We start from the raw sequence: 10,654 nt of genomic DNA, 5'->3' as shown, positions 1-10,654 counted from the left end.
ATTGCGTAACATTTTATTAAACACAATACTTTATATATATATTATATATACTTTCATAATTTTATTTACTTTAAAAAGATAATTAACTCTCTTTATTCAATACTTGGTTTTATCCGTAAAGCACAGCCTAACACAGGAAAAAGTGCTCTCGTTAACAAATAAGATCAATAGAACCCTAAGAAGAGATACCACCTATTAGTCTCATTGAAGTTTAAATTAAGGTACCAGTGGAATGTAAACAAATTTTTCATAATTACTTCTTTTTACAAAAGATGTGTTATCAAATATACATGCAGAGGTCTGAGTTCTAGCCACTATCGTTTTATTTCCTTAACAATGTGGTACAATTTAAGTCTTTAAAAACTGTAGCCTTTGGCACTTGGAGTAGAAAAAGAATATATCAATATTCATGTAAAGAAAAAGAAAGTCAATGACTAGAGAAGTACTTTAAAACCTTTTGTTAAGAAGTAGGAAAGATTAGGAAATACCGCACTGCACCTGAAATGCTGCAGCTAGCTGTGGTGTCGTCTCTGGAGCGCTAAAACCAGCCCGCCTTCCTCTCCGGGGCGGCCGGCGCCGGGCGCGGCAGAAGGGTGGTGGCGTGGGGACCGGTGAAGGCTGCTGTGTTTCAGTCCCCCGCCCCCGCCTCTCTGAGGAGGACACCGCCACAGGGGATGTGGTCGAATCTGTGTTTTATTGCCAGTTTTCGATTCTGCTGGTTTCAGCTGAACCCCTAATCCCGAATGAGGAGGTTGGTTGCTCTGGAAAGCTCTGCCCCTTTCCTGCAGGAGCGATAATGGTGGGGTGCCCTCATTTCTAAATAGCTCCTTCCTTCACTCTGAAAACTACACCCAGGTCAACCCGCTTCATCGTGACCTCGGATCCTGTTGGCCATCCTCACGTACAGACTAGAGTTCTTAAGAAATGATGTAGGAAAGGTCTTGTGCTCAATTCCAAGAACCAAATACTTCTGTATATTTAAACTAAATTATTATGTTGGAAACACCTCAAAATGTTTTGTTTTCATCTCCTTTTTGAAAATATTGTGTTTTTTGATCTAGGCTCAAACCTTCACTTGGGATAGATAGCAAAAACTGTCATTTGCACACGAAGCCCTAAAACTGTGCCTATTTAGATATTTTGCAGAAACACATTCTTTGTTTTTTCTGCGAGATACTTTTGTGAACAATTTGCATATTTTTCAGATTCTACCTGTTGGCGTCCGATGAACGAAAGTAGGGAGGAAGGTACAACCCACTTCCGGTGGCTCTAATTTACCAGTTGTCAGCATGTCAAAAAAAGTTAGTGACCTGGAACTAAATGAAGTTTTGGGGTTACTTGTTAAGATAGCAACTAAGCGAGCTGGCGACGTAACCCATGATGTCAAGTTTTGGTTCACATTTCTTGTTTATAAACTCACAGCAATATATGTTGGAATATATATTGGAATATTGACTACTATTTTCACTTAAAAGGAATATTGACTACTATTTTCACTTAAAAAATAGAAGAACATATCTATAACATCAAACAAATTTAAAATTCCATAAATAAAGTAGAAGCCATAAAATACAAAATAGGGTCGCAACCGTTTCAAAAGATTCTCTTAAAACAACCCAGTTCTTAAGTTGTGCAGTTTGACCCACCGAAAACCAGTTTCTTTCTGAGCAGCGCCTACACAGAAATAAAAATGAGCAGAAAACAGCTGCAGAAAAGCACTAGCTGTTCCCTTGGGCTGAAAATATTCCTACACAAATTTTGTTGTTGAAGAAAGCATCACTTTGGGGGGAAAAAAAACCCCAAAACCCCATACAGAACCTTTTCGTGTTTGGGCTGTGACAGAGCCGCTACGGGGAAGCCTCGGGGACCCTGCTCTACCACGAAGCAGCCAGCACCTTCCTGGCACGGCAGCATTTCTCTGACGAGGGACCGCACACACCACGAGTTCACAGCTAGAGAGAACCAGAGAGTCGACACGGGGGATGAACTATGCGAACCAGCACCGCCCGCGCGGAGTGCCAGGTGCACACACGATTCTGCAGAATGGATATATAAAACCACATGGCCTCTGCCGGGGGGCACCTGCTCGGGGTCCCCACGGCTAATTAGAAAGAAAAACCCTAACGTTGGCACGTTCAGGAAGGAAAGGAGTGTACAAGGAAGGAAACCGCTGTCTTTCGAGCCTGCCCTCGGCCGACCGTTGAGTCTGAAAACAGGTCTTAGGAGGAGACGTCGCGCTGTCACATTAGCTGGGCTCTGCATTGTGCTTTCCCCCTCCCCTCGATGTGAGTGTACAAGCCTGGCGGTCGCAGTTCTCCAGAGTCATCGAGTCCCGCGGGCTGACGGTGGCGGATCTGGTTGGATAGGAGGTTTCCCCAATTTGTTGGAACAGAACGCAAGGAGAATCATCCACCCGTGGTCTTTTTGGGGGGGGGCGCACCCCAATGATTGAACAGACATCATCGCTCAGTCCTTGTAAGCCCGCGTGGGCGAGGTCCCCTTGTAGAAGATATTCCTAGTGTTTTCGGGGCTGCTGCTTCTCTCGGGGATCAGGATGATGTTGCCTTTCCTCCGGAGCGTGGAGTCGCGCGAGGAAGAGACGGACAGCGTCTCGGAGCCCATCTCGCTGCCCTCCACCGGGGTGACGCGGATGGTGGCGATGCCGTGGTGGTGGTGGTGCTCGCTGCCGTCGATGTTGCTTCTCTTGCGGTCTCCGGACCCGAAGCCCTCCTTCAGGGACTCGCAGCTCTCCGAGTCCCTGTTGAGGTCGTTGAGCTCGTAGGTCTGGCGGAGGCTGCCCTTCTCGGGGGCTTTCCACTTCCAGGAGCCGCTGCCCTCACCTTCGGTGGACGGGATCTGGATGACGGGCCGGCTGTTCTCCGGGTGGGCCTCCACCCGGACGATGCCGCCGGGCTCGTGGTCGGTCAGGGTCTTGTAGCGGATGGAGCCGGTGCAGGAGACGGCGCTGCCCTCCGTGTTCTTGGGGCCGCTCTGCAGCACCCCCTGCTGCTTGGACATGGCGATGACCTGCATGATGCGCGGCTGGCTGTTGCTCCGGTTGCACGCCACGGTCTTCTCCGCCGCTTTCAGCCACTTGGCCCGGGCCGAGCTGCTTTTGGGCGAGGCGCCCACGGTCTCCTGCGTCTCCTCGGGGATGTGCACGAGCTGCGAGGACCCGGGCCGGGGCTGGATGGACACCCTGGCGCCCCCGGGCATGCTGTTGTTGCAGCCCGCGACCGCGCCGGGCTGCAGCTTGAGGTACTGACTACCGGGGCCGTGGGGCTCTCCGTTGACCCCCACCCTGGACGGCTCCGAGCTGGACCTCATTTCTATGGATCGGGGCGGCGACTGCCCGGGCTCGGTCTCGATGACCTGCAGGGACAGCTTCCGGCTTTCGTTCTTGCTCTTCCACTGGGTGAGCAGCTGCTTGGACCGCGCCGAGTCCATGGAGGCGTGGATGCTGGTGTTCCTGCGCACGGGGTCCTCCACGGACGGTGTGCTGGCCCGGGGCAGGGTGTTGCTGAACGTGACCATGTTCTCCTTGCCCATAGGGCTGCGCGGCGTGATGATCTCCACGTCTGCGTTCGCCCTCTTGAGGTTGGTCAGCGAGCTGGCGTCCCGGGGGTTCCGGGCGAGGATGCCCTCGGTGTGCGCGATCCCGTCGCTGCTGCTGCTGTTCTTGGCAGCCAGCACCCGGCTGGGGTCCTGGTTGAGGTCCGACAGGGAACGGAGGGCCTCTCTGTGCTGGAACAGGCTCTCCTCGCTGGGCAGGAAGTTCCCCACTGCGTACAGGCCCTGGCGTGGAAGGCAGACCGTGAATACCACGCTGGACCCGCGCTCGCTCGCCCTGGCCTCACCCCAGGATCCTGCGCCCCCCATTAATAAGGTATGAGCTCACGAAACACGGCCGGCTAACCCAGATAACAAAACCCCGAGAACCTCCACCACTGGGAGGTAGTTTGGAAGTTATACCACAAGTCACCGTACTGACTGCTGGGGAATTCTGAGCCCAAGATTTTTTATTGTTAGTTGGATTTTCTCTCCTCTCTCCATCCCACTGGATGCTTTTTCTACCTTCAATCCTCTGACGTTTTCAAAAGAAAAGATGGACAACGAGAGATAGAGAAACATCCTCTGCTTTTCAAAGCAATTTCATTTTCTGGGTCTGGGACTCTCTTCTTGAGTGACACCTCAGATTTTCAATCACCCCTTAGATGGGTGGCGGAAGAAGTGTGGAAAAAACAGAACAACAAATCGCTCACAGGACAGGACGCCAGGTTCTGCCGCAAGGTCAGAAACATGTTGCTGCAGCTCCCATTGAGCACGGCTCCACTTGTTCCGCTCCGGACAGAGCGTTCTCGGAAGACGGGGCAGAAACCGTGCTCGAGGGGGGCCATGCTCTTTCCCGATTTACACTCGCTCTTAGGGAGGGAAAGACTATGTGACCAACTTAGTGCTATTACACGACCTCTGAGCCACCTTTTATTTAATCTTGTCTTCACATGCGGGTTTCTTGCCTTTGATTCGGGGGACAAAATTTTGGGAGAGGCTAAAGTTCAGATTCAGAATCTCTACCCTTTCTGCGTGGAGGATCCAACCCCTGCTGGGCTTTCGGTGTTTGCGGCGCTTCGCCTACAGACAGGAGCGAGCATGGAGTCCCACTGGTGTGCTAATTTCAGTAGAGGGCAGCCCTGTGTCCTTTTCCAATCACACCAAAAGGATCCCATGGATTTAGCATTTATAGAGCTACCTAACAATTGACAACGGCATTGGCTCAGAATGGATGCATTTCCAACTTCAGGGCACAGGGTGCAGACAGGAATGGGGGAGAGTCCAGTCTCTGCCTCTCCAACTCCTTCGCTGTCTGGTTCAAATCGTCTAAGTAATGTCTGTCTGCGCTCTTGCTGCCCGAGTTCCCAGGATACGCGGTCCCCACGTAATGCCACCTTCATAACTGTATTTAAATTGGTAAGTTTAGGAGAATCCTCCACCAGACTGTAAGCAACTGCAGAGAGGGGGTCGAAAGTAGTTTTCAGTTGTTTGTATGGAAAATAATACAATAATTAATAAATAATAATACAAGAATAAATAGATTGTTTCACACACTCACAACTGTAAACCTCCTTTTGCCTGCCCCTGTATTTTTATTAGTCTTTGCACTGTAAACTCCTTGAGGATATATCTTTCTCACCCTTCTGATTCTCAGTGTAGCACCCGGCACAGACAGGATATTGTGAGAATGTAAAATGCACGAATGAAATGGACCACAACGGCCAGGCTTGAGACCCCACACTAGCCGGTCTGTTGTGTCCAGGTGCTACCTCTGTGCCGTTGGGCCAGTCATATGACCTTCCACTCAAGCTTCACTCCCACTAACTTTACTCCCACTGATACTCACTTTCCTTATCTGTAAAACTGTGCTTGTCCCTGGCTCGTGTGGGCTGTGTGCGTGAGGACAAGATGCAATAATCCTCACGGTTTCTGGCCTATGGTAGGAGTTTACTAAGTTGTTTTGCTGAAAGTTGGGTGTGTGATTTGGCTTAGAACGGAGATGCAGCCAGAGATTTTCCCGTGAATACATATTACATTTTAAGCGAATGATCCCGGGGCAGGGTATTCTGGGCATGTTTTCCACTTTACGCGGTGGTTCACGGACTAGAAGCGGCGACGCGGTTACCAAGTAGAGAGCGATCCCTCCTCCTATCAGGAACCCGCAGTACACGTCCACGGGGTGGTTCTTGTACTGCGTGATCCGCGTCAGCCCGCAGATGATGCCGCAGATGATGAACGTGAAGACCAGCAGCGGCTTCAGCAGCTTCGAGGAGTCTGTCAGCGTGGAGTTGAAGTACATCTTACGGGCGGGAGAGAGAGGCGGGGTCCGTGAGAGCGGGCACCTCGCTGTCCCGTCACCGTCAGACAAGGAGCTGGACTCAGCAGCCTCGCTGACCCCCTCTACGGCAATTTTACCACCGTCCCGCCCCCCCCGGCTGTTTCTACATTGTCTGCTTGGGGAAAAGGAAATGCAAGACAGATCTCATCAAATAAATAACCTCGTTTAAGTACAGAGAAGTTTAAAAAAATGGATGCAGCACAGTGAGCCAGACAACTGCGTGGTCTCCGTGCCACTTGTCATAACTTTGGCTCATTTCTTTCACGTGAGCCCCCATGAACTACTGCACTGTGCACTGATCCGGCGTGAGGACAGCTCACTGGATGGCGTTTATCAGCTCGACGCCGACTCAGGACTCGCAGTTACCACCGAACCACGGAGAGGAAAGCTTGTGCGTGTGCCTATGTGTGTACCTAACAATTCTTTCAGCGTCAGAATCTATACCATTCACGTGGCTCACAATGCCCTCCCGTGAGGTGTACTACTACAGTAAGGGGTTCCCAGGCTACACAAGTACCTGACTGTGTAGAAAAGTTACTTTACTGTTCCAGTGTTTACAGCAGCATCTGCTCCCTTCTTCTGATGCCTGATGCTGAAGGACCGCTGTGCTCGACTCAGCTGCTCTGCTATTTATTACCCGGCTGCGTGATGGAGTTAGTGGGAGACAAGACCCCTTCCCGACTTCCTCTAGGACACGGACTGGCGAGGGAGACCCGGTTACTCACCGAAACGTACACGGCAGCAAAGGCAGCGAGGGTCGCGTGCTGAGAAGGGAATGATTTTCTGCCAAAGGAAGACAGTCAGATTATGACTCTAGCTCCGACACACTGCTGACGATCACCTCGGGAACAACGGCACGGTTAAAACCTTCAGCAGAAATGCCACAAGGCCATAGGCACTAACTAACTTCTGGTGTCTTTCCTGGAGAACGAGCTGAGTGATAAAATAGGCAAGCTCACCACCGTCCGTGCTCGCGCTCCAGTAGGAAACGCCGGCCTGGTAAGGCGTCCCCCCGTGACAGCCCTGGAGCGCAGGCCGAGAGCGGACGCAGGCGGGAAGAGATTCCAATGGTTCTTTGGTGCGAGAATTATGCCAGTTTAAAGTACAAGTTCATAAAACCCGGGATTTTAAAGCTTTCATTTTTTCCCATGCTCCCAAATATATGACTTCATTTACATAAAATGTTAAGGCAAAATCATTTTCTCACAGCAATGGGTCTAAATGTGTCTTTTGCACTCTACCAAGCATAAGGAAAATCTAATTTTAACGAAATGTTTCTCTCTGCATGGCACTGTAAAATGTTATCTCAAAAATCTCAGAGCTTCTCGTGTAGTCGAATACTTTAAGAAGCAGGGAGAGAGAGGAATTCAGGATAGGGAGAGAGACGCTGGAAAAGACAGACAAAAGAAGGATAGAAGTTTTTTTTAATGGGTAAAAAATGGAAAAATAAAATTCAGTTATAATGGTGTCCTTCTTCTAACTATTTGGTACACAATAAACAAGGTTACCATTCAATAAAGACAAGATAATGTAAAAGGACTGAGAAAGAATAGAGGACGTAGGTCATAAATGGAGGTTGAAAGCTATTGAATGGACCACGAGAACCTGAATGTGTGTAATTATGTAATATCAGGCTCTGTTTCTTTAAGCGTACTTACTAACCTATTTTTAACTCTCAAATTGATCTCTGGGAAGTCATTGAATGACAAATGAATTCTTCTAACAATCATTTATGGCCCTTCACCCTTCTATAATTTATTGTGAACTTCTAAGATACCTCTTGCCACACAAGTTATCTTTTACTTTATTGATTGAAAAAAATGTCATGCATTGGCTGTTTCTTGAGTTTTTCTGTCTTCTGTTCTTTGAACTGCAAGGGTAGAAGCTATACGGATCTTCCGGGTTTATTCACAGAAGACACATTTCCCAAAAGGAACGTTCACAGGATTAAAAAAAAAAATACAACATGCAATGGAGAGGTAAATAGCACGGATATTGAGTCTTCCACTGAGGCCAACACAGGGCACCTACTGGCTGGAAGCCACGGCTGACTGTAACTATCCTGAGACCAACCAACTGCGGTAACCTAGAACCAGGAGGAGTACGGGGCGGACTGCAAAACAGGAGTCAGGTTTGGTGGCAGGAAGATTGGAGGCAGAACGTGAGGCTGAAATTTGGAGACGGAGGGGAAGATTTGGCATGAGCCACCCATGGTGTCGTTACTAGAGAGGTCACTGAATCGAGAAGAAAAATAAACCCAAAAGCATCATGACCGAAAGACGTCCGCCTAAGGGGACACCTCCGCCGGCAATGAACAACGCAAACGCTGAGACCGAGCGCTCGGACCCTCGGTGTCCCACCTGCCGCTGTTGATCACTGTGAGGTCGGACCCCGAGCAGATGTCTTCCACGATGTAGGAGTTTTCCTTGCAGGACACGTTCAGGGAGGTGTAGTTGGGCTTGCACACCGTCAGGAAGTACGGCGCCTGGTACCCGGTGCACAGCTGGATGATGTCCGTGATGAGGGCCGTGGAGCAGAGTCCGAACACGTGCACACCTGTGGGCATGGGGTAGGGGGGAGGAGCGGTCACCACATGCGGGCCCAGGCCCGACGCCGGACTGCCACCAGCCCTGCTCGCCGCACAGCGGCAGGGCGGCCCCCCAGCCTGCCCAGCCTGCCCAGCCCCCCTCGGTCCTCTTCTCCCAGTTTACCTCCAGAAGACAACAGAGAACATCCCCAAACTTCTAAACAGATACCCGGGGTCAATATAATGGCCACGAGTGCCTTCAAAGTGGTAGTTTCAGGTATTTGGGTCAGGTTGGTTAAACAAGGCCAATTCTCAATATTATTAACCACAAGTCACTTGTCAAACACCTGGGACAGGCTAAGGTGACCAGTGGGATTAAACGTGGGGAAGGCAGCAAAGTTAGCGGTAATTTTACATTGCTCGGCCTGTTTGAGCGGCCAGTGCTCTGTCTCCCCAGCAGTCCCGGATTCTAATCACAGTCACCAAACACCACGGGATTGGTTTGAACTCCCTGCAGGCTGCAGTCACACCAGGAATGCTGACCGAAGCAGAGACGAGGGCAGGGGGTCCCTGTCGTGGACACCCTGGGCACGGGGCCGGGGGAGTTGTCCTGCACGTTTGGGGTTCAGAGATAATGTTCTTGTGTCTCCTGGTCCGGATTCTATCTTTCGTCTCCTAGGGTCGGACTCAAAGTGTGTCTCACGAACCCCGATGGATGCTCACGCACTCGGACGCCATTCCCACTTCTAGTCCCTGGCCCGGGCTCACCCGCGGGAGTCTGGCTCTGCTCACATGGGCGTGATCTGAGCCCGCCTGCTTCCCCTACACATCTCAACACGTCCCAGCACCCTGGGTTCGCACTGACTTGCCAGCCCGGGCTCTCAGGATTGGAGAGGGACCAGGGCGGTTCATCAGGGGACTTGCCCGCCCGACATCGCCCGCCTGCTCGTGGCCCTGCTCTGAATTTTCCTTCTCTGCTTCCCGTCACCTAGCAACCACTCTGCCTAGTGCTTCTCCACACACGTGCCTGGCATCCTGGACACAGGACCTTTGCTTCTACATCCCAGGTCCTGGCTGCACGCGAGGTCTTAGAGAGGAGTGTGGAAAAGGGGGAAGTGCACCCATTTTTACCTTTGGAGAGTGACGCTCTCCAGCCCCGTGCAGGCCGGGCTCGCTGACTCCGGGACCTGCTCCCTGGTGGGGGTGGGGGGTGGGGGGAGGTGGACCGTCCTCACGGTCCGAGGCTGTTCAGGGAGTGCGCATGCCCCTTTCCCGTGGCGTTTTGTTCCATTAGGGAAAGCTGTCTCTGAGGTCAGCTCTACGTCCTGAAGGTTCGTTTCCTGGCCCCAGGTCATGACCCTGCCGAGGGGCCAGTTCTCACCTCACCGTCCTGCTGCGCTGTGCTGAGACAGTGGAGTCTGGGTTGTGACTCAGACCAGACTTCTCCTCTGGTGGGAGAGACGGTTGTATTGAATCACCGACTAGGTACTGGGTGAAACTACCCGTTTCTCAGAGACCACGGGCGAAATACCTTTCTACTGACTTACTGGGAATGAACGGAGAACACTCGCATTGGTGCGATGCCCTGGGCTTCTCAACTCGCTTAACGAAACAGGCCTGTGACTCCAAGGACATGAAGACGTTTCCATGCCAACCAGAGGAGGTGAGGGTGTAGCTACTGGTTGATTCAGATGCTGGTTAGCAGGCCTGTGATTTCCTACAGCTCCATAGAGTCTGGGAGGTAAACTGAGGGGAGATGACCCAGGAGAGATAGCCGTGATGCAGGACTATATGGCCACATTTTATGTGCCGTGATTTCTGGATGAGAACGTTCCGGGACAATTGAAATGGAATCACGGATGTGACTGAATCACTTCTGAAGAGTTATCCTTTCCTACTGGCCTGCCGACATTTATTCTCCACTTTAAAAAGTGAACCTCGATCCAATGAAACCGTTTCAAAGTGGACTCATGCTTCCACTAGAGCTGCCGAAACGCACGGCGTGTTAGCTCCCAAAGCAAGGACCGTCCCCGCAAATAACACAGCTCAGATACAAAGCCCCAATTTGGGTGTGGAAACAGATTTTTCTTTCTTTTCTTTTTCCTTTTTTTTTTTTTTTTTGGTATAATGTAAAGCTCATCCTGTACCTGAAAACCGCACATCTAAATTATAGCTTTGCAGACTTAATCTCTGTAATTAAACATAACACTTCTGTTTGAAAAACACATTTCCCTTCT

General features: G+C 50.8%; 1 protein-coding gene across 1 annotated transcript in view; it reads right to left on the bottom strand.

Annotated features, from left to right (window-relative positions):
* Positions 1 to 260: 260 nt before the first annotated feature.
* Positions 261 to 10,654, bottom strand: part of PLPPR4 (phospholipid phosphatase related 4) — a 34,451-nt gene continuing 24,057 nt past the window's right edge. Inside the window, exons 4-7 of the mRNA XM_028502830.2 lie at positions 8,251 to 8,446; positions 6,616 to 6,673; positions 5,678 to 5,851; positions 261 to 3,795 (exon numbers count right to left, since the gene is read on the bottom strand). Coding sequence (XP_028358631.1) covers positions 2,467 to 3,795; positions 5,678 to 5,851; positions 6,616 to 6,673; positions 8,251 to 8,446 — 1,757 coding nt within the window. The 3' untranslated portion in view covers positions 261 to 2,466. The remainder of the gene's footprint in view (positions 3,796 to 5,677; positions 5,852 to 6,615; positions 6,674 to 8,250; positions 8,447 to 10,654) is intronic.

The sequence above is a fragment of the Phyllostomus discolor genome, chromosome 14, assembly GCF_004126475.2.
Source record: "Phyllostomus discolor isolate MPI-MPIP mPhyDis1 chromosome 14, mPhyDis1.pri.v3, whole genome shotgun sequence".
Lineage (NCBI taxonomy): Eukaryota > Metazoa > Chordata > Mammalia > Chiroptera > Phyllostomidae > Phyllostomus > Phyllostomus discolor.
The sequence above is the reverse complement of the archived record's forward strand: the minus strand, read 5'-3'. Positions and strand labels throughout refer to the sequence as shown.